Source organism: Pseudorasbora parva, chromosome 24 (assembly GCF_024679245.1).
Source record: "Pseudorasbora parva isolate DD20220531a chromosome 24, ASM2467924v1, whole genome shotgun sequence".
In the NCBI taxonomy this organism is placed as follows: domain Eukaryota; kingdom Metazoa; phylum Chordata; class Actinopteri; order Cypriniformes; family Gobionidae; genus Pseudorasbora; species Pseudorasbora parva.
The window spans coordinates 34,250,372-34,276,924 of NC_090195.1; the positions used below are offsets into that span (position 1 = coordinate 34,250,372).

Sequence of the window (26,553 nt, forward strand, 5' to 3'; positions counted from 1 at the left end):
CGTTTTTATTTGTTTGTTTGTTTGTTTGTTTGTTCTACTTTTTAGGCTTGCATTTGACAATTTTGTGACAGTTGCACTTAAAGCAAGAGATTATTTTATTTTACTTTTTGTGTTGTTTTGCTTCTGACAAAATGTTGACAGTCTTAAAGCTTAAAGTTGCTCTTAAAGTTTTTATTTTATTTTATTAAAATTATTTTACATTTTGTTTTGTATAAAATGTCTTATGTTTTGTTTTGTTTGTTTTATTTGTTTCGTTAACATTTTAGGCTTGCATATGACATTTGGTGACAACTGCACGTAAAGCAAGAAAAAAACTGTTTTATATTAAATTAGATTTTGTATTTTGTTTTGCTTCTGACAAAATGTTGCGACAATTACAATTTAAGCAAGAAATGTTTACTTTTATTTACATTTTAGGCTTGCATATGGCAACATTGTCTGACTATTGTGCCTAAAGCGGGAAAAACGATTTGCCAGAGGAAACATAAAATAAAATAAAGCAGCTGAAAGATTAAACATAAACCAGTATATATATATTTTCCCTTTTTTCTCTTCAGGAGGCTCCGAGTAGCCCGTCTGTGCCTCTGAACTCTCCGCGAGACGAACATGAGCGACGGATCTCTCAGTCACTGTATCCCGGAGAGAGCCAGGATGACAACCACACCCCACGACCCAGCATGATGGGTAGATTGATGGGTAAGCTGATAAAAAAAAGCCTTTAGCCACAGATGCCCCTGTGTATCATTTCACATTAAAATGCCTAGAGCTTTCTCAAGCCGGCTGACTTGATGAATTATTCTGGATTCAAGGCATAATTGTTTTCATCAGTCCAGATGTCCTTGCTCACCTGTTATTCCTGGTTTCCACGTAGATCCGAATTGTCGTGAAAAGGAAATGGGTAATTTGCATGTCATTTGAAGGTCTCTTCCTGTCTAAAGGGGAGTTATAGGCAGTTATATAAACTCACGGGACAGTTATAGGAACTAGTCACCAGGGCCAGTCCCCCGAGAACACACTCATTTTATCTTGTGTTTCCATTCCCACCTGTTTTAACCTGGACCATACGGTTTAAATGCACAGATGAATGAGCACCTGGACACACACACAGGCTCAGCCCAGCCAGTCCCAGCATGCTCCTGTGGTTTTGTAAATGGGGGTTAATGTCATTTTCAAGCCTCTGTCTCATACAGCATGACTCTTTCAAGTCAGTCCTGATTTTTCTCAAACTCAGCTCCATCTCTAGTCCTGCCAGACAATTGGAATCGACAGACCAATCCTTTCACCGTCATGCTTGTCATTTCACAATCGACTACTCCGTCTTGAACAATAAGCTCTTTAGTACCTGACGCAAACCCTGATCTTCCTCCTCCTCATCCCCCCGCTTTTCTTCCACTTCTTGTTCTTCTTCATCCTCTTGTTCTGACCTTGTCTACCGCGTGTGTTTCTCTTTGCAGTGTGACAGTGAGTCAGTCAATGGCGTCTCATTCTCCACTTCAGAGTTACAGTGGCAAAGGCGTCTGATGGCCGATTAAACTTGCAAAGCCTTTTATCTTTTTTGGGCCTTTTTTGTTGTAATTTTCATTGGTAATAGCGGAGGTTTACAGGACAGGAATTTATGGGGGGTGTGTGGTGCTGGTGGTTGGTGGAATGATAATATTAAAATATTATTATTATCATATACAGTACATATACCAACCAGGCATAACATTATCATTGCCCAAAGCATCACACTGCCTTTCCCTGCTTGCCTTTTTCCCATAGTGCATCCTGGTGCCATGTGTTCCCCAAGTAAGTGACGCACACGTGATGTAAAAGAAAACGTGATTCCTCAGACCAGGCCACCTTCTTCCATTGCTCCGTGGTCCAGTTCTGATGCTCACGTGCCACTGTTGGTGCTTTCGGCGGGGTCAGGGGTCAGCATGGGCACTCTGACTGGTCAGCGGCTATGCCGCCCCATACGCAACAAACTGAGCTGCTCTGTGTATTCTGACAGCTTTCTATCAGAACCAGCATTAACTTGTGGAGCAGTCTGAGCTCCAGTAGCTCGTCTGTTTGATCGGACCACACGGGCCAGCCTTCGCTCCCCACGTGCATCAATGAGCCTTGGCCGCCCATGACCCTGTGGCCGGTTCTCCACTGGTCCTTCCTTGGAGCAATTTTGATAGATACTGACCACTGCAGACCGGGAACAGCCCACAAGAGCTGCAGTTTTGGAGATGCTCTGACCCAGTCGTCTAGCCGTCACAATTTGGCCCTTGTCAAACTCGCTCAAATCCTTACGCTTGCCCATTTTTCCTGCTTCTAACACATCAACTTTGAGGACAGAATTTTCACTTGCTGCCAAATATATCCCACCCACTAACAGGAGCCGTGATGAAGAGATCTAGCCTGGATGCCAGCCGAACTCAGCCCCGCCCACAACATTTTTAGGTCGGGCGGTTCGGTCTGGCCTCGCTCCAAAGAGGAGTAATTATCCCTGAACAGAAACTGTTCAGACCAATGAAATCATCAGGGCGGGCTTTAGACGATGTAGGACAGATGATCAACAGTAAAGTAATCATCACGTCATCAAAGGGGCTTGGGTTATATTTACTCGAATCCTAAACGGAGAGCTTGTTTGTATCTGCATTCACCTTCACAATTTCTCTCAGTAATGATGATCATGTTGGGTAAGTACTCTGTGTATCCTTAAATTATTTTATTTTTTACAACACCGGCAAAGATCGTTTATTTCAGCTCGCGTGCAGACAGGGTTGCCAAGTTTTTACAACAAAAACCGCCAACTACTAGCCCTAAACAATAGCTTCTCGGGGGGTTCTCCGGGAAAAAAAATGGTGTTTGGGGGTAAAATGTGTGTTATTTTGGCAAGGTTGCCTGCTAAAATCCGCACTCATGGGTCTATATATCACATAATATTCGCTTCAACCCGCGGACATAGAAAACAACCGGCGGGGGAAAAAACGCAGACTTGGCAGCACAGTGCAGTTGAGCTCTGTTGACATTTGACAATGCGTCGCTTCGTTGCTCTGGTTGAAGCTCTATCCAATCGAGGTCTTTCCTGGTTGGATTGAAACACGCCCCATAATCACAGCCCAATGGAGCATCAGACTCATATTTTGACTAGAGCTGAGAATGACCACGTCAGGCTAGAAGAGATCATCAGTGTTATTAATTTCACTTGGTCATAATGTTATGCCTGATCTGTGTATATGTATTATATATAGTATTATTAAATATTCACCTTGTCTCTCTGTTTATCATTGTCTTCTCTTCTCATTCTGTCCTTGTTGGTTTGCATAAATGTATGCATTGACACTTTGAGTGAATCTTCCTCAGCGCCTCTGCGGAGAAACTCTAAAACTTCTCAAAATACAGCACTTCAGAGAGTTTAGCTCTACATCTTCTCCGGAGGAAAGTAAAAAGGCAAAGTTTGAGAAAGTTTACCTCAGGGATGATGGCACCCTTCAGCTGTTGTAGGCCTGACACGTTGTCATATACCTCATAAACTCTAGTTTTCTCGCCTCATGCACCTGAGAATTGTTTCGCCACTTGTCAGTCACTTGCATGACATGTTAGTTTTGCTTGTGAAAACATGACAAATGCAACAATAGCACATCACGCATTAAATGGCCCATTACTGACGCTCTGAATGACAGAATATCTGTCCCGTAACTTTTCTGCGCTGTTGGACGTGAGGACAGACCTTGATGTATGGACTCTGTTGTATTTGTCAGAGGTCATTTTCTAAAGGACCAAGGTGAAGACCTGCCTGGCATAGCGTGCTGCATCACTGTCAGGAAAATAGTCTTCAGCAGCCACAACTCATTTCAAACATATTTGCTGTCACTCAGGAAGGAGCAGACATGGCAGGGTTTGAGCTACAAGGTTAGCAAGATAATGTCGTCTCGCGCGGCTGTTATGACAGGTCGGAATGAGGAATGAAACTTTAAAGCTTGAAAACAGACTGAAATGTGAGAAAAACTCACAGGAATAAAGTGCTATAAATACAAATCGATAGTGGACACATTATAGGGTAACATTTATATGACTAGATAAAGAAAAGTATTAATCTTAGGTTGTGGAACTGATCTCAGTGTTCGTTTTAGTTAGTTTCTTATTTTTGTCATTATTTATACATGTCACTATTTCGTTATTAATTGCTATAAATATATACACCCATAAGGCATAACATTATGACCTATTCCTAATATTGTTTATTGCAGCCCTGACCCATGGACTCCACTAGAACCCTGAAAGTGTGCTGTGGTATATGGCACCAAGATGTTAGAAGCAGATCCTTTAAGTCCTGTAATTTGTGAGGTGAGGCCTCCATGGATCGGACTTGTTTGTTCAGCACATCCCACAGATGCTCGATTGGATTGAGATCTGGGGAATTTGGAGGCCAAGTCAATGCCTCAAACTCGTCGTTGTGCTCCTCAAACCATTCCTGAAGCATTTGTGCTTTGTGTCAGGAGCATTATCCTGCTGGAAGAGCCACAGCCACCAGAATACCGTTTCCATGAAAGGCTGAACATGGTCTCAGCAATGCTTAGGTAGGTGGAGCGTGTCAAAGTAACATCCACATGATGGAGGACCCAAGGTTTCCCAGCAGAACATTGGCCAAAGCATCACACTGCCTCCGCCGGCTCGCCTTCTTCCCATAGTGCATCCTGGGGCCATGTGTTCCTCAGGTAAGCCACACACACCTGGCCATCCACGTGATGTAAAAGAACACGTGATTCCTCAGACCAGGCCACCTTCTTCCATTGCTCTGTGGTTCAGTTCTGATGCTCACGTGCCACTGTTGGTGCTTTCGGCGGGGTCAGGGGTCAGAGGTCACCCTGACTGGTCAGCGGCTATGCCGCCCCATACGCAACAAACTGAGCTGCTCTGTGTATTCTGACAGCTTTCTATCAGAACCAGCATTAACTTCTGGAGCAGTTTGAGCTCCAGTAGCTCGTCTGTTTGATCGGACCACACGGGCCAGCCTTCGCTCCCCACGTGCATCAATGAGCCTTGGCCGCCCATGACCCTGTGGCCGGTTCTCCACTGGTCCTTCCTTGGAGCACTTTTGATAGATACTGACCACTGCAGACCGGGAACAGCCCACAAGAGCTGCAGATTTGGAGATGCTCTGACCCAGTCGTCTAGCCGTCACAATTTGGCCCTTGTCAGACTCGCTCAAATCCTCACGCTTGCCCATTTTTCCTGCTTCTAACACATCAACTTTGAGGACAGAATGCTTACTTGCTGCCTAATATATCCCACCCACTAACAGGAGCCGTGATGAAGAGACCCAGTGTTATTCACTTACTTCAGTTACCTGGATAACCTGATGTGTTATCAGTTTTTACCATTTCTTATTGGGTAATAACATATCACTAAATTGTGAGATTGACCTGTCATAATCAAGTATTCCACAGAGCTACGTAATAAATGTGCGTTAGCAATACTTCTGTCGCTTGTTTCTGCTTTTTTCCCCGTGTTTTGATCCAGAGATGATGTACTCTTTCAGGAGATGCGTAATAGCGCCCCCTACCATATAACAGATTTCCGGAATTTCCGTCAATGGTTAAAATAGTTTAAGCTGAATATAATGTTACAATAAAGAGCATGTCTGCCACGAAAAAATTGCATAGTTTCTTAAATTACATCCATCCATCAATCCATCAATCATCCGTCAATATTGGCAGGCAAAATAAAGACACAGAACATAATAATAAAAAAAGCAATGAAAAAAAATCTGACCTTCCAGACAGAAATGCTTTTCCACAAATCAGATTTTAATATTTTTTTACACAATTTTCTGCTATTAAAATTGCAAATAATTAAACAGATTTGGACCTCTTCTTTCCATCTTTCCTTGTCACATGTATTATATTCCTACATCTTTAGATGCAAGGTGTGCAATTGCACCTTTTCTGTTTAGCAGCCCCACTAGATGTTGTATTCTTGTAGACTTTTATGTTCGAGTTGCACTGAGTGTTACTTTAACAAGTTAAACACAGTTAAAGTGACACACAGAGGGATTTTCTTCTATCATTTTAGGAGAATGCGCTCTACCAATTTGAATTTGCCCTTCACAACTGTTGATTTTGAAAGAGAAGTGCCTCTAAGTGTGTGACGGGAAAGGTTAGCCCCATTAAACAGCGGAAATAGGCACTGTGGCCGAGGCTCGTACCAAAAAAATGGGTATATGGGTCCATTAATAGTCCTTCGTGTAAAACGGCGTTTCCGTGTCTGCTGCTCCTGGAGACTCTCACTAACCATATTCTGCCCATAGAGAGATATATTGAGTATATTCTGAATGAATCTAGCTCAGAATGACAGTCATTACAGCTGCGGATGCCTTGTGCACTTGAGGTAATCATAGTGGCAGAACATTTTACAGTGTAGACATTTAGACAGAGTATTGGAAATCATTTTCAGCACCTTTGAACAGGTAGAAAAAAGAAAAAGAAGTCATAGGCTATGCCTGTAGGATACGGTAATAAGCCATTTTAGATTAACATATGTATATGATAATATACGATAACAGTTACATAATATAGGCTATTGCCACCACAACAATGTGAGGGTGGTGATTTTGAGGTCATTATTTGTGACATTTAGTAACTGTTCTGTGAAGTCTGTTTGTGCTTTGGTTAGCGTTTAAGCCTATGCTTTGGTAATAAGTCTTGTGATGCAGTTAGCAATATGAATTGTAATTTAGCTTGCAAAATTGTTTAGGTTGCTAAGCTTGTGATGATGTTAATGTTTAGTTAAGCAATAAAGCTTGCTATTTAGCTATGATTTGACTAGCGGTTAAAGGTGTGTGATTTAGCTACAATTTCACTAATTTAGCTTGCGATTTAGTGATTTGGCTACACTCTAAAAAATGCTGGGTTAAAAACAACCCAAGTTGGGTTGAAAATGGGCAAAGCCAGAAATTGGGTTGTTTCAATGGGTCCATTCACTGGGTTCAAACCACCTAATTTCTGGGTTTGTCCATTTTCAACCCAACTTGGGTTATTTTTAACCCAGTATTTTTAGAGTATAGTAATTATGCTTGTCGATCAGCAATAAGAGTTTATTCTTCGATTTTATTTCTACCTAGCAATAAGTTTTGTGATTCAGCTTGTGAATAAGCTTGTGATTTAGTTAGCCTTTGCCTAGATATACGTCTTGATTTATCTAGCAATTTGTTTAGTCATAGGCTTATAACGTGCGAATTATATAGTCATTTGGCTAGCAAATAAGCTTGTGATTTGGTTAGCATTTGCCTAGCAATAAAGCTTGTTTCAGCTATCAATTTAGCTTGATTTAGTTAGTTATTTGGCTAGTGATTAAGCTTGTGATTTGGTTAGCATACACTCTAAAAAATGCTGGGTTAAAAGCAACCCAAGTTGGGTTGGAAATGGACAAACCCAGAAATTGGGTTGTTTGAACCCTTGTAAATGGACCCATTCATACAACCCAACTTCTGGGTTTGTCCATTTTCAACCCAACTTGGGTTGTTTTTTAACCAAGCATTTTTTAGAGTGTAGCAATAAGTTTTGTGTTTCAACAACGATGACTAGTCATAGCCTATAGTTTGCAATTATTCTTTTTTTTTAGAGATTTGGCAAGCGAGTAAGCCTATTTGTCTTGTGATTTAGCTAGCAATTTGACTAATTAGCTTGTGATTTAGTTACACTTTAAAAATGGCTGGGTTAAAAACAACCCAATTTGCAACTCAGCGCTGGGTAAATATTGGACAGAACACATGCTGGGTTAAATTAACCCAGTGGCATTTTAACCCAGCAGGCTGGGCTGTTGAGAAAACCCAAAATGTTGTAAATTTTACCATTAATGGATTTGCTATTATTCTTGCTGGGTTGTTTTTAAAATTTCTCCTGTGCATTAGCCTACTGTAAAACTAGACAATCATGAGAGAACAAATGAAGAATGCATGTTTAGACACTTAAAACCATCATTTGTATTGCTTGACAAATGGTACAACACACAAATGTGTTAAAGTTGGCAACAATGACAACTACAAACCTAATATATTCTGTCAATTTATTCACGTTTAAATCAAACTTTTATTTGACGGGTTGCCGTGACCTTTGAGTGTCTGTGTTCATGATATGACAGTTTTCTCAAATGAAACGGTAAATTCTCATGTCCTCAGTGACACGACTGAGGTTAAAAAGACAGCGAGCGTGTGGCGCGCGTGTGTACGTGCGCGCACGCACCCCGTCATTCACACAGAGACGCAAAACATGGAAGAGCAACATTTAAATAGTATTTAATATACACAGACACTGGTATATATTCGGCTACAGTCTACTTGTGAGTCGATGCTATACAGATAGGCTATCATCACATGGTAACGTTACAGAAGTAGCCTACCGGTACTTGTGACATCCCTACATAAAACCATGGTTAATTTTCTTAAGGGGATCATGGTTCTGTGTAATCACGAACTGTATTAATCTATCGTCTTACATAAGCCTACCTAAACTAACACGAGTCAGTAGGCTTCCTAACGTTACATTGCATCGGATTCTGAGGTAAAACTTTTGTCGTCTTAACGTCATGTAAGCTTAAGAATTGTTGCCGCGAAGAAGAAAAAAAAACTATAATTATGCTAATTAAAATGATTATTAATGAAAACATATGAACTTATCTTAAGACATCTGCAACCAGTGGCTTTGCCTTTTGCGTTGTCCTTTCAAAATGACAGAGCAAATTTAAACGAATCAAGGCGGGAAGCCCGTGAGACAACCAAGCGCTCAACCAAGCATTGCGACCCAGCAGTTTAACCCAACGACTGGAAATTTGAAACTACCCAATGGTGTTTAAAATGTGATCAAATAAACCAACAAAAATTACCCAACAGTCTTAACCCAGCATTTTGGGTTAAAAAAAACAACCCAGCATTATTTAGAGTGTAGCATTTGCCTAGCAAGTCTGCAGTTTAGCTAGCGATTTGACTAGTATTTTGGCCAGTGATAAAGCGATTAGGTTAGCGATTAGTTGCTACGATTTGACTAGTCATAGGCCTATAGCTTGTGATTCGTTTAGCGATTTGCCTACTGATTAAGCTTCTGATTTGGTTAGCATTTGCCTAGCGTTAAGTCTTCTAATTCAGCTATGATTTAAATAATTAGCTTGTGATTTAGTTAAAGGTTTTGATAGCAATTAAGCTTTTGTTTGGTTGATAATTAGCTAGCTGTAAGGTCTGTGATTCAGCTACGGTTTACTGTGTGTTTTGTAACTGCTAAATTACTTACACGTACCGTACATTTAATCATTATGCACACACTTTTATCCAAGTATTCAGAAGAGGGGGGAAAAAAATCTGAGGTAGACGTACGTGACATGGGGAAGTAAATGCTTTGTAAACTCATATATCAGAGTGCTAATTATCTTTAGACTTCTTTTATTCCTCAAACATAAAACTAATTAACAGTAAAGCTAATGTTGCTTGTCTTTGCAGTTGCATTAGTGATTAAACTTAACTACTTCAAAGTTAAACTTCTTTTTTCATGGGCTGCCTCTGATGTTTTGTCTTCCACCAAAACATTGGTGCAAATTAATGGATCTTGAAGCTTACTGTAAGCTTGTTATATTTTATCTTGATGTAATATCTGTTCTTATATAAAGAGATAAAAGAGCAATGCCATTAATGCTTGTGTGGTAGTGGGCGGGGCTTAGTCTGACAGTGCCATCACATTGATTGGCTGCAGTCGCTGTCAGTCAGATTGATTGGCGGTGCTGTCGGCCGGTTGTCAGTAGGATGGGCTGCTGGCTGTGAAACTGTGAAGATGTAGCGTATACACTCAGCCTTACATCAATCTAACTGGCAGTGTGAATCCACCTCTCACAAGTCTCTACTACACAGGCTACTTGTCAAGGTATAAGGCAGCAGGTGGCAGATACACATCTCGGACTGAATCAAATGTGTTTTTTTCTCCATTTCTCTTGGTCGTCTCTTGGCCGAGACTTTGAGGGATAGGTCATTTTAATAAAAGTATTGAAAATATGCACATGCTTGGCAGTAATCAAGGATTTCTTTGATGTGGAGTGAATTATTGCAGTCTTGCTTGCTGTGAGCACAACTTTGTCCGAATTAAAAAGTCCAGCCAGTAGCAGAAAATCCCACTGTGTCGCAAATTGAAGCCCCGTCGCTTACTTCTGGACGCGCTGTTTGGAGGCACATCCTTTCACGCCACAGGGAAATTTACTTCACCTGGTAATGGCTGGAAAATTGGCAACATTTGCCGGCCATGAATATTTCTTACTGACATTTTCTCACTTATTTTAGAAAATATACTACCGGTCAAAAGTTTTCAGACCGTTAGATCTTTTAATGTTTTAGAAGAAGTCTCTTTTGCTCCCCAAAGCTCCAAAATGCTACAAAAAGTAATATTGTGAAATATTTTTATAATGTATTTTCTTTGTGAATATATAGTAAAGTATAATTTATTCCTGTGATCAAAGCTGAATTTATCATCATTACTCCAGTCTTCAGTGTCACATGATCCTTCACTAATCATTCTCAGATGAGGAGCTGATCATCAACACACCGTTAGGATTATTATTATTACAATTTTCAGGTTTATTTGATGAATAAACATATAGAAAGTTCAAAAGAGCAGCATTTATTTGAAATACAATCGTTTGTAACATTATACATGTCTTTACTGTCACTTTTGAATGCACAATTGAATGCATCCTTGCTGAATAGATGTATGATAATACACCCCCCCCCCAAAAAAAAAAAATACCGACCAAATTCTTTTAGACAGTAGTACATTGTTGCAAAAAGCTTTATATTTCAGATAAAAATGGTCCTTTTGAACTCTTTTTTCATCAAATAATCCTTGAAAAATATACAACTTTGATAATAATAAAAAAAAAAAAATTAAATCATCGAATGAAAATGATTAGTGAAGGATCATGTGACACTGAAGACTGGAGTAATGATGATAAATTCAGCTTTGATCACAGGAATAAATTACACTTTACTATATATTCACATATATTCACATAACCCAGTAAACAATGACAGTAAACTGAGTAATTGAATCATTTGATTCAGATTAATCCGAATTTCTCACATAATTTAAAATAATAGTAAATTATTCAAACATTAAAGTAATAATAAAAAAATATTTTTGAAAGAAATCTCTTCTGCTCACTGAGGCTGCTCAAAAATACAATTAAAACTGTCTAAAATATATTTTAAAATATAGCAGTAGTATTATTTCAGTTTTCAGTGTCACATGATCCTTTAAAAATCTTTGATTTGCTGCTCAAGAAACTTTCCTGATTACTATCAATGTTGAAAACTGTTTTTGGTGCTTCATATTTTCGTGAAAATTGTGATTATTTTTTTTATTTTTTTTCAGGATATTTTGATGAAAAGAAAGGTCAAAAGAACAGCATTTATTTGAAAAAAATTTTTTTTTTTAATGATGTAACTGTCATAATTTATAAATTATTATTATTTTTTATTTTTTTTATTTTTTTTACTGTCCTAAAACTTTTAAAAAGTAGTGCGTTTGTCTGTTTTGACCAAATTTTCTTTACCTTGCGAAGCTGACTTTAAAGCCTACATCAGTTTTTATGAAGGACAGAAATATAATCTATGGAGAAATAGAGAGATTCCACAGAGGACTAGTTTAACTTTTAATATTTCACTCTTTCATCACATCTCCGCATGAATCCCGAGCTGTGACCTTCTCATCCTCCAGGTTTATGTTTCTCTGGAGCTACGCTCTCTTGTGTATGGCGCTGTACTGAACTAGATGACAGAGATATGCTGGGAATTGCATCACACTAACAGCGCCTCCTCAGCTTCCCTTAAGTGGTTTGTGTGCGCCTGTCAGATTAGCACACCCGCTGTATTAATCTGCTGATGAAGACTACAGGATAATGAGAGCTGTTATGCTAACAGGTGAAGGGTTGATGGGAGATAACAGACTTATACAGTGACCAGCGAGAGCCCAAATCGCTCACACGAGACGCCTGTGGCTCCCTGTGATGGTATATATAGCCTTACACTACTCAGAGACGTGATCTCTAGGGTGTTACACACACACAAACAACGTGTGTGTACATATTAGGCCTGTCAGTTAACACTCTAATTATCTGCAATTAGTTATAAAGCAATAACATGACTATATTCTCCATTGTTGCGGCTCCTCTCTTCCCGTTCTGTCAGTAATGCTCTGTTTAGTTCCTGTCTCTATGAAGCCCCTCCTTTTGAAAAGCACTGTGCTCTGATTGGTCAGCGGGAGCAGTGTGTTGTGATTGGTCAAGCGCTTCGAGTGTGTTTGGAAAATGTCCCGCCCCTTTCCATAACCACCACCAGTATCAAGCATAGACTTTAAAAAAATATGGACGTAGTGTCCATGACGTCACCTGTAGTTTTCAGAAGAGCATTTTGAAGCCTAAAAGCCGGCCCGTATCCATCTTGGCAAGCGGCAACCTCCCCCAGTATCTTTTGAAGCTAACACGGAAATGACTTAAACTGTAATCCCTCGACTGGCCGCTAGGGCGGCTCCAGAAGGAGCAGAATCTCATTGAGCCCCATGTTTAACTTAACAGCAGACAAAAACATGTTTACAGCCTGGGACACATTGTGGTTTTGGTCTATACGGCTAATTTTGCCCTTCATGACAACGGTGAGGGGGGTGAATTTTTTTAACTCATTCGTTTACATTATATAAAGAATTAAGGGCGTGGCCACTTTGAGTGACAGGTGGATAGCCGTTTGACTGTTAATCACATCACCTTAGCTCCGCCCACATCCCACCTCTTTGCCCATTGTCAGTTATCCGGGAGTGACGCGCTGCCAAGATGGCGACGGCCAGCTCGTCTCTACTTTAGGCTTCAGAAATGCTCTTCAGAATCCTAAAGGTGACGTCACAGACACTACATCCATTTTTGTTTTTTTACAGTCTATGTTGACCGTTCGTCATTCCTGGATAACTGAAGAGGCGGGACGTGGATGGAATTTAGGCTGAAACCACGCCCACCTAGCTCAACCATAGTGGCAATCCACCTGTCACTCAAGTGGCCCCGCCCTTAATTATGCAGAACTGTAAGGTTTAATATAATTTAAACGGTAACACTTTATTTAAAGGTTTAGTTATTAACTATTAACTAGTTGCTTATTAGCATGCATATTACTAGGATATTAGCTGTTTATTAGTACTAATAAAGCACATATTAATGCCTTATTCTGCATGACCTTATTCTACATCCCTTAATCCGACCCAATACCTAAACTTAAATGCTACAAAAACTACCTTACTAACTATTAATAAGCAGTAAATTAGGAGTTTATTGAGGTAAAAGTCATAGTTAATAGTGAATTGTGTTCCCCATACTAAAGTGTTACCATTTAAACAGATAAAAATAAAATAATAAAAATCACCCCCTAACAGTTGTCATTCAGGGCAAAATTTGCTATACAGATCAAAACCACTTTTTGTACCAGGCTGTAAACATATTTTTTCTGCTGTAAAGTTGGCCATTTTAACATGGGGCGATACAGATTTGACTCCCTTCTGGAGCCTGTCTCTAGTGGTCAGTCGATGAATTGCAGTTTAAGTAATTTCTGTGTTGGTTTCAAGAGAGGCCGCGGGAGGTTGCCGCTTGGTTCTGAAGAAGACTGAAGTTCAGAAACACTGACTCTGATATAGAGAATACAAGGACACATCAGATGTGCAGATAGAGCGCTAATGAGCATCGTAAAATGTCAAATAGGACACTCTCCGTTCTCGTGGACCTCACAGACGTATAAAGCAAGACCTCACACAGGACTTTAGTGGTAGTTGGGTCAGGGCCTATTTGTAAGACTGTAGTCTGGCCAAGAAGCTATTTAGCTCATAACAGTTTTTCGTTTTTACTGCTGTTAAAGGCTCTCCGCCTTTGGCAGGGATCAGGGCTTTTTGGGGATTTCATTTCTGTAAAGGAAAACTTTTCAGGTCATGAATGTGTGATAGCTGACTTTTAACTCATCTCAGCTGCGTGTTTCAAAATTTCATTGCGAGTTAAGTTGGTGCCAATGGTTCTACGATCTGGCGTATGATGCTTTTGAGACACGCAGAGCTGGTTGGCCAATACCGCCGTGGGTATAAGAAGACTTTGCTTTTGCTTTGTTGAAACCTGCAAGTTTTAACTTCAAATGTGTACACAGGAAAGTGTATTCACTAGTGGGGGATATTTCAAACTTCTTCAGCTTATGTTTTACTTCCATTCCTCCAAACAAAGATCTCATCTGGATTTCAGTTATAAATAAATCTGTGTTTAGGTCTTTCTCAGAGAAAGTTGTGTGATTGCCCCTGAACTGTCAAACTAACAGCTCATTAAGAGAGGGAGCTTGTTTTCTTCAATTGTTATTGTTTTTATTTTAAAGAAGATTCAAACTGATTAAAAAACATTAATGATCATGCTAAATTACAATCAGTAGTAGTAGTGTTTTTTTTTTTTTTTTTGTTAATGAAGGGTGTATCCATTTAATTGGCATTTATGCATTTGCCAGATGCTTTTATCCAAGGTGGCATGCGTTGCATTCAAGGTACACATTTTATCGGTTCTTGCTTTACATGGAAATCAAACCCATGACCTTGGCATTGCTAGCCATTCTCCAATGACTGAGCTGCAGGCAAGCTAATATTGGAAAGTTAAGAAAAACAACTCATGGTTAAACCTAATTGGCTAAGATGTTAAAGGGATAGTTTACCAAAAAAAAAGTTACCCCATGATTTATTCACCCTCAAATCATCCGAGGTGTATATGACATTCTTCTTTCAGATTAATATAATCAGAGTTATATTAAAATATGTCCTGGCTCTTCCAATCATATTGAGTTAAATATTATGAGTGAAAACTGGGTTTGATGGAAATAGTAAGTTTTACAATAAGCTTTGAGTATGTGTAAATCTGTGGAGGGTATGATGAGTGAGAATGGGTTTAACAAGAAGTTTCTTGAGTAAAAATCAGGGAATATAGATTAATATGGATGTTATGAATGTGTTTGAGAAAGAAATGAATGAGAGGTGTTCTGATAAAGATGGTTCATGTATGTAGGCTGTTAACTGAAGAATGTTTTATTTTTTATATCAGACGATTATTGTGGATCTGACCATTTTATTTATTTATTTATTTATTTATTTATTTATTTATTTATTTATTATTATTATTATTATTATTATTATTATTATTATTATTATTATCTTTACAACTGTTTTAACTATGCTTGTTTTTAATTTTTTATTCATTCACATGGTATTCTTTTTTCTCATGCATATGTTACCACTATTTTAATTAATTTCTGTGTACAGCACGGTGTAACACGGTGTGTTAATAGGCCAGAGGAGAACTGGCACCCGACTGAGTCTGGTTTCTCCCAAGGTTTATTTTTCTCCATCATGCCCTGATGGAGTTTTGGTTCCTTTGGTCGCCTTTGGCTTGGCTTGCTCAGTTGGGGACACTAAAATTATGATCTAAGTTTTCAACTAGCTATACAGATAAAATTTATGATTTAGGTTTTAATTAATTCTATAAACTATAATACGGATCTGCCAACATTGTCGCTATATCATAAATTAAAATAAGCTGATAACATCACTGTTTTCTCCAGTACGACTGTACAGCCAAATCTAATTTTGATGCAATATTATCCTGTTTGACACTGTGAAGCTGCTTTGACACAATCGTGATTGTAAAAGCGCTATATAAATAAAGTTTATATATATATATATAATAGATAGATGCATTGCTATGTTGTTTTAATGGCTGGGAGGCTATTGCTTTCATTATTTCCTCTGCTTACAGTTTAACAGTATAAACCCATTCTCATGTAACCTAACTCAAATCAAATGTGACTGAGTTAATGTTGCCAGCACATTTGATGTCAAATGGTCATGCCCTTTTGGAAGATGTTTTCTGAAAACATAGCGGAGAGGCAGTGGCATAAAAACCCTCTGAGATCTCAATGGTGACCTGCTGGATTTCCCCGACCACAGCAAGTCACTGTGGATGGACATTCATGACAGACGCTTGGCTTTCACTCGCTCCTCCGCTTCTGGGAAAAGTTCATTGTTGATGACTTTGTTCCTAAATGCATGCAAGGTTGTGATTAATACCACATGTTGGCCTATTTCTTTCATTTAAACGTTTTTTTTGGATTACCGGATTACACAATTTTTTTTTTTTTTTTTTTTTTTTTTTTTTAAATGACTGGAGGAAACTGAAACCTTCATGTTCCAGCAAGTCTCTACAGTGAAGCCCAGCTTTCAAATTGCTTTCTTTAGATGTTCTTGAAATCAACTCTTTTCAAAAGCTTTTGCTCACTCCGAGTTCAATCAATGAGACTGAAATCTCGGCCGGTATGGATTTGATAATGATTGATCATAGAGCATTTTGCAAGAATATGCTTGAATACCTGAAAGAAAAAAAGAAGTCTAATAGCATGACGTTTCATTTTATTCTTAAATGTGGGTTGAAGTCACATTTTGGCCCTTATGAACACCTCAACCATCTTAGAAACCAACCAACTTGAGTTGCTTATTTAAAAGCAATGCCTTAATTTACTATTTACTATAGGGCTGTCAATCTTCCTCCATTATCCCATTAGAATTTCATTCATTCGTTTTTATTTTTATTTTTTATATTCGAATTATATTCGAATATTAAATGCTCAAATTTGACTATGTATCAAAGATGAAAATATTTACTATGTATCTATGTAGGTAGTCTATTTAAAGTTTAAACATATTTGACAACGTATTACTTACACAAAAACAAGTAAATCAACTAATGGCCAAGACGGCAGACCTCTCTCTCGCCCTCAGCTCACGCTCTCTGCGCATAACGCTTTAAATGAACAAACTTTGAGTGTTGCTGATCAAGAGTTTTGTGCAAGCAATTTAAGCTCTTGTCCCAAATATAGCAGGCTTCATCAGTGATTGAAACAAATATTATTAATATTAATTTAAGTTTTACAGCATATTGAGCGCTTCGAGCGAGCTCTGCTGTGGTAAACATGGACCTTTTCCTTGAAATTAAACGGTAAATAACCACACCAGTGAAAGCAGTGCATTTATCCGTTATTTATGCAATATCTATTCAGTCAGTACAGTAGCCTACACTTTAGTAATGTTTCTGTTTAACGTTAAATAAAATGAGGCATGGTAATGTGCTATTGCTAACTGTAGCTTACATACAACTTTATCTCGTGGCTCAACAATTTTACCTCCTACAGACCAAAATCCAAAGTACTCCCAGACATGGCTTTAGATTTCGGAGGGTTAAAATCACTTTCCCTTCTGGGCTCGAGTTGAGCTGTGCATTTCTGCCATCTTCCATGCAAGACGCGCCAACTTTCAGCATTGACGCTGTGCCCGACAGTGCGACTCCTGTGACCTGCTCCTGAACCCTCAGGCACGCGAGCGCGCACATGAGCAAAGCATACAGCCACGCCTCTGCTATCGAGGGCGTTTTATTGTATTTTTTAATTTTTTTAATTCGAATATTAATTTTCACCTTCGAAATTATTATTTTTTAAAACTATTTGAATATATATTCGAATTTAGAATATTTGTTGACAGCCCTACTATTTACCTACTAAAAGTAATCTGATGACATAACTCTCGTTACTTGTAATGCGTTACACACAACACTGCTAAGCTTTTCAGTAAATGCACAGCTAAAGTAGTTCCAGGCGTATTTTGGCCACATTATAGTTCCATATGACTTTGCCAAATGATGTTATTTCAACGGCAAAAGAACTAAATCCCACAGATATTGACCAAGCAAATAAATATAACTAGCAAACTACTTCTATATTTTTGCCACAAACTCAACCTAATAAAACCTTTTATTATTTATGGAAAGCATGCTCTCTCTCTCTCTCTCTCTCTCTCTCTCTCTCTCTCTCTCTCTCTCTCTCTCTCTCTCTCTCTCTCTCTCTCTCTCTCTCTCTCTCTCTCTCTCTCTCTCTCTCTCTCTCTCATGCTCTCTTGTCTTTGCTTCGCGTCAAGGCCGCATTACCACCTCTGGTGTGCATTCATTTTCAAATAATTCAATAGCCCGTTGTCAATTATTGCTCGAGTTTTCCCACACTACAAGAAATACAAGTAGGAGCAGGAGCTTCAAGGTCCTCGTACCCTTTTCTGAAAGTGATTGTTCAAAGTCAGCTTTTCTCTCCACGAACCACCCTGAAACCTTATTGCCCTTTCATTCTGGACGCAGCATCAAGGAACCGTTTCATTCAAGTTTATTTGTTCGAGCCTCGATTTGGGGGGCCAATGCTGCTGTCTATGCCAATCACTCCGTTCCCACAATGTCTTGATTCTGGGCCCGGCAAATAGGCAATGGGGGACTATTTGCTATAGCAAGAGAGACCCTGCAAGGGGTCGTTTGATCGCAGCATGACAGAAAACAACAGTAGCCCACCGCCATGCCATCAGCGCCCTGCAAGGAGCATTTCGTACAGATTAAACAGAAGAGGCAGTTACGAACACAAACAGCTCCTTCATGAGACCCATCCGTTTGGGAAAGACTGCACATGATTGCCTTGATGTTTATCCCCAAATGACCTGAATCAAATGTCCTCGGGATGCAAGCATGATGCAGAGGTTTGGAAATCATCAATGATTAAACAAAAGCATGATGTGTTTGGTAAGGAAAAGTCTTTTGGAAAAAGCAGCAGTCTTTTGTTTTTGCTTCAGTCATCCAGTTCCAGCCAAAATGCATCCTGTTAATCTTGCGTTATGAAGTTTATTCTCAGATGAATATCGTCATAAATGGATCATGCTGAAAGTGCAGAAAACAACATGTTTGTTGAGGTTTTTTCATCCTTTTTTAGATGTTCTTGAAACCGACTCCTCAAAAGCTTTTGCTCACTATGAGATAAATCAGTCAGACTGAAAACTTGGCCTATATGGACTTTTTTGCAAGAATCTGCTTTAATACCTGAAAGTCTAATGAAGTCTAAAGGCATGATGTTTCATGTTGTGCTTAAATTTGGGTTGCAGTCACACTTTGGACCTTATTAACAACTCAACCATCTTAAAAACCATCCTGGTGACCAGCAAACATCATATACTAAATGGATGGCATTCCGGTGTGATGCCAACAGGGCAAGCTCAACTAGCTTAACCAGTAAGTTCAACCAGCTACGCCAGTAAAACCATTATGGTCAGCCTTTTGTTTTTGCTTAAGCCATTCAGTTTGAGCCAAACTGCATTCTGTTTAGCTTGCTTGGAGTTTATTGTTGGATGAATTTCATAAAATACATGCTGAAAGTGCAGAAAACAACACGTTTCTTGAGGTTGTTTCGATGGGTAATAATATTTTAGCACGGTTGGGGCCGTATCAAAACAAAGACGACAACAGTTAGTCTTACTTTTAACCCAGCCACCGCTTTACATCATGGCTCGACTCTCATCCACATTCTGGTTAATGGATCTAGACAAGGTGCTGAGGAGATGTCAGCAGGATTTGTCAGTCGCTAACACCCTCCCTCCAGGACAAAGCTCTCTGAAGAACATCCAGCAGAGCTTTTTTAGTACATCAGTCCCGCAGCTTACTGAGCAGGTACATCATTGTGCCTTCACAAATCATTAGAAATTAGCTGTTTGAAATTCTGTACGCCTCTACTGTACGATCCTGCCAGTTCCCCGTCCTCTTCTCAGAGCCTAATGTATAATAAACCGAGTACACTTTTGCTATTTTTCTTGTCCTCCAATTAAGATGTCCGTTCTTAGGCAGATTTTTTATGATTCACCATGAAATCATGAGCGTGAGTGGGTGGACGGGGGATATAATCTCAATAAAACGGTAGGCCAATTAGTCGACCACAGCAGAATTGTGGTCTGTGCGTTTTTATCTCCATGTTAAAGACTTTCACCTTTTCACAGTGTCACATCGGCTATTTCTATAGGTGTCCTTTATGCCATTTAGCATAGCCAGGAAACTCTCCTTGTATGAGGAGGTCAGCACTTGTGTCAAAAAATCTGTAGGAATAGCCTCATTTACTGGAAGAGCATGACTGTGTTCAGCAGTAAAGCCAATTAAAACCATGTTCTGCATGAGCAAAAAAAAAAGACCTTGCATGGACATCCTGCCTTACAAAAAAATAAATTTATATATATATATACACACACAGGTCCTTCTCAAAAAATAGTAAACTTTCATATATTTTAGATTCATTGCACACCAACTGAAATATTTCAGGTCTTTTATTGTTTTAATACTGATGATTTTGGCATACAGCTCATGAAAATCTCAAAAAAATAGCATATTTCATCCGACCAATAAAAGAAAAGTGTTTTTAATACAAAAAACCTTCAAATAATTATGTTCAGTTCTGCACTCAATACTTGGTGGGGAATCCTTTAGCAGAAATGACTGCTTCAGTGCGGCGTGGCATGGAGGCGATCAGCCTGTGGCACTGCTGAGGTGTTCTGGAGGCCCAGGATGCTTCGATAGCGGCCTTAAGCTCATCCAGAGTGTTGGGTCTCGCGTCTGTCAACTTTCTCTTCACAATATCCCACAGATTCTCTATGGGGTTCAGGTCAGGAGAGTTGGCAGGCCCATTGAGCACAGTAATACCATGGTCAGTAAACCATTTACCAGTGGTTTTGGCACTGTGAGCAGGTGCCAGGTCGTGCTGAAAAACCAAATCATCTCCATAAAGCTTTTCAGCAGATAGAAGCATGAAGTGCTCCAAAATCTCCTGATAGCGAGCGGCATTGACCCTGCCCTTGATAAAACACAGTGGACCAACACCAGCAGCTGACATGGCACCCCAGACCATCACTGACTGTGGGGACTTGACACTCCCCAGTCTTCCTCCAGACTCTGGCGCCTTGATTTCCCAATGACATGCAAAATTTGCTTTCATCCGAAAAAAGTACTTTGGACCACTGAGCAACAGTCCAGTGCTGCTTCTCTGTAGCCCAAAGTGTCTTGACCTGGGGAATGCGGCACCTGTAGCCCATTTCCTGCTCACGCCTGTGCAACCTGTATACACACACACACACACACACACACACACACACACACACACACCACACACACACACACACACACTCATACTTGAATCAATCTATGGCTTTTCTATGACATGTATATTATTTATTTATTGTATTTATGTATGTATTCAAAGTAGTTTTTTTATTTTATTTTATTTTTTTGGAGAAATTCAGTCAAGATGGTAAATTGGCTTGATGTCAAGATGAAGACAACATATTTTAACCTTATAAAAAAAAGTAAAGTAGTTTAAATTAATTTTGTATCATTATTTCTAGGCGGAAAAAGTAGTTTTTGATAAGGTTTAATCTGCCAAATTAAAGTTATCTGGTGATCTTTAAAAAAACAGGAAATTAAATCACCCATGAAGACCCTCATGACTGTGTGTAAAGGTCGAGAAGTCTCTTAAAATATCATATAATTTGACCTTTTTATTACAATGCACAGTTAGTTTAGGTGTGGTGTGACGTAGTGATTTGTATAAATTGTTCATAGTATTTGTTTAAAAAAAGGCATGAAACATGATTAAGGTCTGTTTACACAACAACTAAAAATTGAAAATTCTATGTGTTTTAGCTGATATATACAGAACAGCGGCGTCTAAGAAGACTAAGGAAAACACAACCGTTACTGTCATGTAAACTACACAAACTCGGTGAAAACCGTGACGGCATGCACATGCATATTGCGTGTTCAGTCTAGCCATGCATGTTTACCGCAAGTGCTCTGTAAAAGAATGCACATATGCGCAGTCTTTCTTTTACAAAGGACTGGAATAGGTAACACAGCATGTTTAGTCATTTCCGTGGATCTTTTTGGGTTTTATAAGCCTTGTCATCTGTACAAAGAAAAAAAAAATGTTGTGTAAACTTAACCCAAGATGTGTACGCTCACAATCACTCACATTCAATGTGTAAAGAACCTTTTTTGACACAATCATTGGCCCAGTGTTTTTCTCCTTGTGTGTGTGTGTGTGTGTGTGTGTGTGTGTGTGTGTGTGTGTGTGTGTGTGTGTGTGTGTGTGTGTGTGTGTGTGTGTGTGTGTGTGTGTGTGTGTGTGTGTGTGTGTGTGTGTGTGTGTGTTACGGCTGTGATGTGCTGGCTTTGGCTGTTTCTGTTGAGCGTGGCTGTGCATATGTTTCTGGGAATACTTTGGTGTACACACATGTATAAACGTCTTCTCACCTCAGCAACTGTGAAATTCAAGTTCACACTATTACACACACACCTACTTTCAGTTGTGCTCTGCACTCTAAAAAAATGCTGGGTTAAAAACAACCCAAGTTGGGTTGAAAATGGACAAACCCAGCAATTGTGTTGTTTTAACCCAGCGCAAGGGTTAAATATTTGTTTTTAAATAACCCAGTAGCTAGGTTTGTCCATTTTCAACCCAACTTGGGTTGTTTTTAACCCACCATTTTTTTCGAGTGTGTTATGTATCTGCACACCAATGACAAGTGTCCCCGTGTTCCCTGACCCACTGCTCAGCGTGGTCAGCGTGGAAACTGATGCGACTGCATGATAACTTCTTCTCCATTGTTGTGGTTGATGGAAGCTCTGGGTCTGGAGCCTCTTGAGGATCGTCACGTCGGCCCTTGTCCTCGGGGATCTCTTGTAAACGTCCAGGCAACCTTGAGAGCCACCGATGCTTTGTGTTTCTGTTTAGTGTCTGCGTCATTTCTTTCCCATGTGAAGCTGAAAATGCTCTTCGAACGTCTTGTCTCAAGTGAAATCACTGCTCATCCTCAACTTCCTCAAGCTGAGCTCTGTAAATATTGGACTCTCAGCCTTCAATCAGCCGAATGATTGGTTTGGATACGTGTTAATGATATAACACTGAAAGTTTCGCAGATTGTTAATTACAGGACAGCTCAAGTCTGTGTCGGATGGATTAGTCTCACGGGTCAGGGCTGTAATTCTGGTCACTTCCTGAAGGTTCCTGCTGTTCATTTACTGTTCAGGGCTGCGTTTGTTTCCCAAAGCACCGTAAGCTTAAGATGATTGTAGAACAACGGCCACCAATGGTCTCTACGATCATCTTAGGCTTACAATGCTTTTGGGAATCGCAGCCCAGGACTGTGTGTGCTTTAACTCATTTCAAAAGGCCTTTCACCAGACGCTCTGATGCTAGCACACTAAATTGACGTGACTAAGCTTCTCTAATGAAGTCTACTAATTATCTGAAATGATAGACGTATTAACAGGACCAGAGAGTGAGCCTAGATTCTGATCTAAAGTTGGCTTCCCTCAGGACTCAGCGCTGATTTATGATCTGCTCATAAGTTTACATGTATCATTTAGCAGCCTAGATCTTTAACCGTTAGGCCACAACCATCGAGAGATCGAGATCGAATAACACTTAGTTAGACATTTCATTTGATATGTTTTGTATATATATCCATCCATCCATTCATCAGTATATACCATCATCCATCCATCAGTATATATCCATCATCCATCTATCCATGTGTTTTATCCATCTATCATCCATCCATCCATCCATCCATCCATGCATCAGTGTACATTCATCCATCCATCCATCCATCCATCCATCCATCCATCATCCATCAGTGTATGTCCATCATCATCCATCCATCCATCCATCCATCCATCCATCCATCCATCAGTGTATGTCCATCATCATCCATCCATCCATCCATCCATCCATCATCATCCATCCATCCATCATCATCCATCCATCCATCTATCATCCATCCATCCATCCATCCATGTGTTTATCCATCCATCCATCCATCCATCCATCCATCCATCAGTATATATCCATCATCCATCTATCCATACGCGTTTATCCATCTATCATCCATCCATCAGTGTGTATCCATCCATCCATCCATCTATCAGTGTACATCCATCCATCCATCCATCATCCATCCACCCATGCATCAGTGTACATTCATCCATCCATCCATCCATCCATCCATCCATCCATCAGTGTATGTCCATCATCATCCATCCATCCATCAGTGTATGTCCATCATCCATCCATCCATCCATCCATGTGTTTATCCATCTATCATCCATCCATCCATCCATCCATCCATCCATCCATCCATCCATCCATCCATCCATCCATCCATCCATCCATCCATCCATCTATCTATCAGTATATATCCATCATCCATCCATCCATATGTGTTTATCCATCTATCATCCATCCATCAGTGTGTATCCATCCATCCATCCATCTATCAGTGTATATCCATCCATCCATCCATCCATCCATCCATCCATCAATCAGTGTATATCCATCCATCCATCCATCCATCCATCCATCCATGTGTTTATCCATCTATCCATCCATCTATCATTCATCCATCCATCCATCAGTATATATCCATCATCCATCTATCCATATGTGTTTATCCATCTATCATCCATCCATCAGTGTGTATCTATCCATCCATCCATCTATCAGTGTATATCCATCCATCCATCCATCCATCCATCCATCATATTAGTATTCGTTTTATTTTTACCATAATTGAACACTATTATAGAGCTTGACCTCTCTGAAAGAGTGGAGTTTTTGCCTCCACACTCCAAACTCCTTTACTTTGTGCCGTGGACAGTCCAGTGACGTGGCCGATGTTTAATGTGTTACCAGTCCTGAAGTGTTCATTAATTGTTATCGTGCTAAAGCTGCTAGTTTCAGTCAGTGTGTGCTCAGCCTAACGGCACAAAATACATAAACCCTCATTTATTCCTGTTAACGCAGTTTGTTGTCTGAGACATGCTGAAACTGATTATCAGTTTTATTTTTGCTGGCAGAACGCCAGGGTTATTTTTTGTCTAGGAGTAATTACGTTTGATTGCTCTTAATCTGCTAAAGTTGCAAAATGACTTATAGTTGAAATAAATATACTTGGAACGTAATGCTGCGGAACTCCAGAAGTTCATGTTTGGATGGAAATCCCTCATTTTAATTGTGAACATGTGCACTTTCGTTCTGCTCAAAGATCTTGTGCTCGAGCTCTGACGGCTTTGTATATTTTTCAGGGCTTGTTGACTTACAGTAAGGGAATTTTTTCTACCTGTGTTCAAACAAAATGTAATTGTTGCGTTTGCGGTAGAGGAATAATAATGTTGTTGCACGGTACATAAATGTTTATGTATGACATTTTGGTCATATCTGAGTATACACACTACACTTTTACAGGGATTTTGGTGATTTCTTCGTGGAAACCACCGTTTTCTCTAAGCCAGTTTGTCCTCCAGAGTAATGAAGTCAAGCTCAACAGGAAACACACATTTATTCATTCTCTCTCTCTCTCTCTCTCTCTCTCTCTCTCTCTCTCTCTCTCTCTCTCTCTCTCTCTCTCTCTCTCTCTCTCTCTCTCTCTCTCTCTCTCTCTCTCTCTCTCTCAGGTAACTACCAGCTGTCCCCCACTGTGAATATGCCCCAGGATGACACGGTCATCATTGAAGATGATAGGCCACCTGTTCTCCCTGCCCGCTTGTCTGACCAATCATCATCTAGCTCTCATGAAGACATGGGATTTGTGACAGAAATGCCAGAATCCTGGCCTAAAGATGTCAAGATACAGGATGAAAGGTAACAGTATCACTTACCACGCAATCATCATGACAAAAAACGGTTTACGTAAGGAAACGGCATATATATATATATACAGTGTAACTGTCACCTTTCAACCTATGAAAAAAATCCCTCCCCCCCACACACACATGAACATGGACTGTTTCTTTTTTCATTGAAATTAAACATTTTGAAAATACAATTGTGCTGCTGTTAAATCTGATCAGGCATACAGCGCATGCAGCACACATGCTTTAACTGTCCTTGTTAGAGATTTTTTTACTTTTAGGCCTACTTTTATAATGGCTATTATTGAATAGCATAAGATATACATAAGAGACTGGGTTGTGTTTTATGTCATATTTAATTTTATTATAGTGATAATCATATATATATGCACACTTATTGCCTGAACCACATATTAATGTTTAATATTTGTTTATGTAAATGAAAAGAGGCAGGGTTGTGTTTATTTCGTTTGTTATAAATATATGCAGTAAAGATATGTGTTGCCTGAGCTACATTTGTGTGGCTGTTAATGTTTGTTGATTAAATGAAAATAGGCAGAGTGGTGTTTTATGACATTTCGTTTTATTGTAGCCAAAATATATAGAGTGAGAGCGGTCTTGTGTCCTCCCATCTTTGGGAATTCGTTCTCCCGAATCGAACTTGAGCGTGAGACAGGCGGAAGTACCGGCCGTCATCCAGACGCAGCTCCTGGAGCGCCTTGAACGCACGTCTATTCTGCTTCAAACACTCGTTTTATACGCGCGTCCAATGTGGACATGCGTGTGGATTAAAAAAATGTTCAAGCATCCAATAGATGAGAATTTGACGCTCTATTCGCATTCGGTGTGAACGCAGCCTCTGCTCCTCGCCAACCACATTAAAACATGCCTCATGTTTTCTGCATCTAGCTTTAAATGACCAGCGCCTGCCTGGGATGTCTGTGAGACATGTCTGTCTACTGCTTTTCTCTT

General features: G+C 39.6%; 1 protein-coding gene across 3 annotated transcripts in view; it reads left to right on the forward strand.

The window, feature by feature from the left end:
* Window positions 1-26,553, forward strand: part of pard3aa (par-3 family cell polarity regulator alpha, a) — a 623,737-nt gene that overhangs the window by 378,282 nt on the left and 218,902 nt on the right. For all 3 annotated transcript variants that reach the window (XM_067434978.1, XM_067434980.1, XM_067434979.1), the window contains exons 14-15: window positions 558-696; window positions 25,405-25,591. In XM_067434978.1, coding sequence (XP_067291079.1) covers window positions 558-696; window positions 25,405-25,591 — 326 coding nt within the window. The remainder of the gene's footprint in view (window positions 1-557; window positions 697-25,404; window positions 25,592-26,553) is intronic.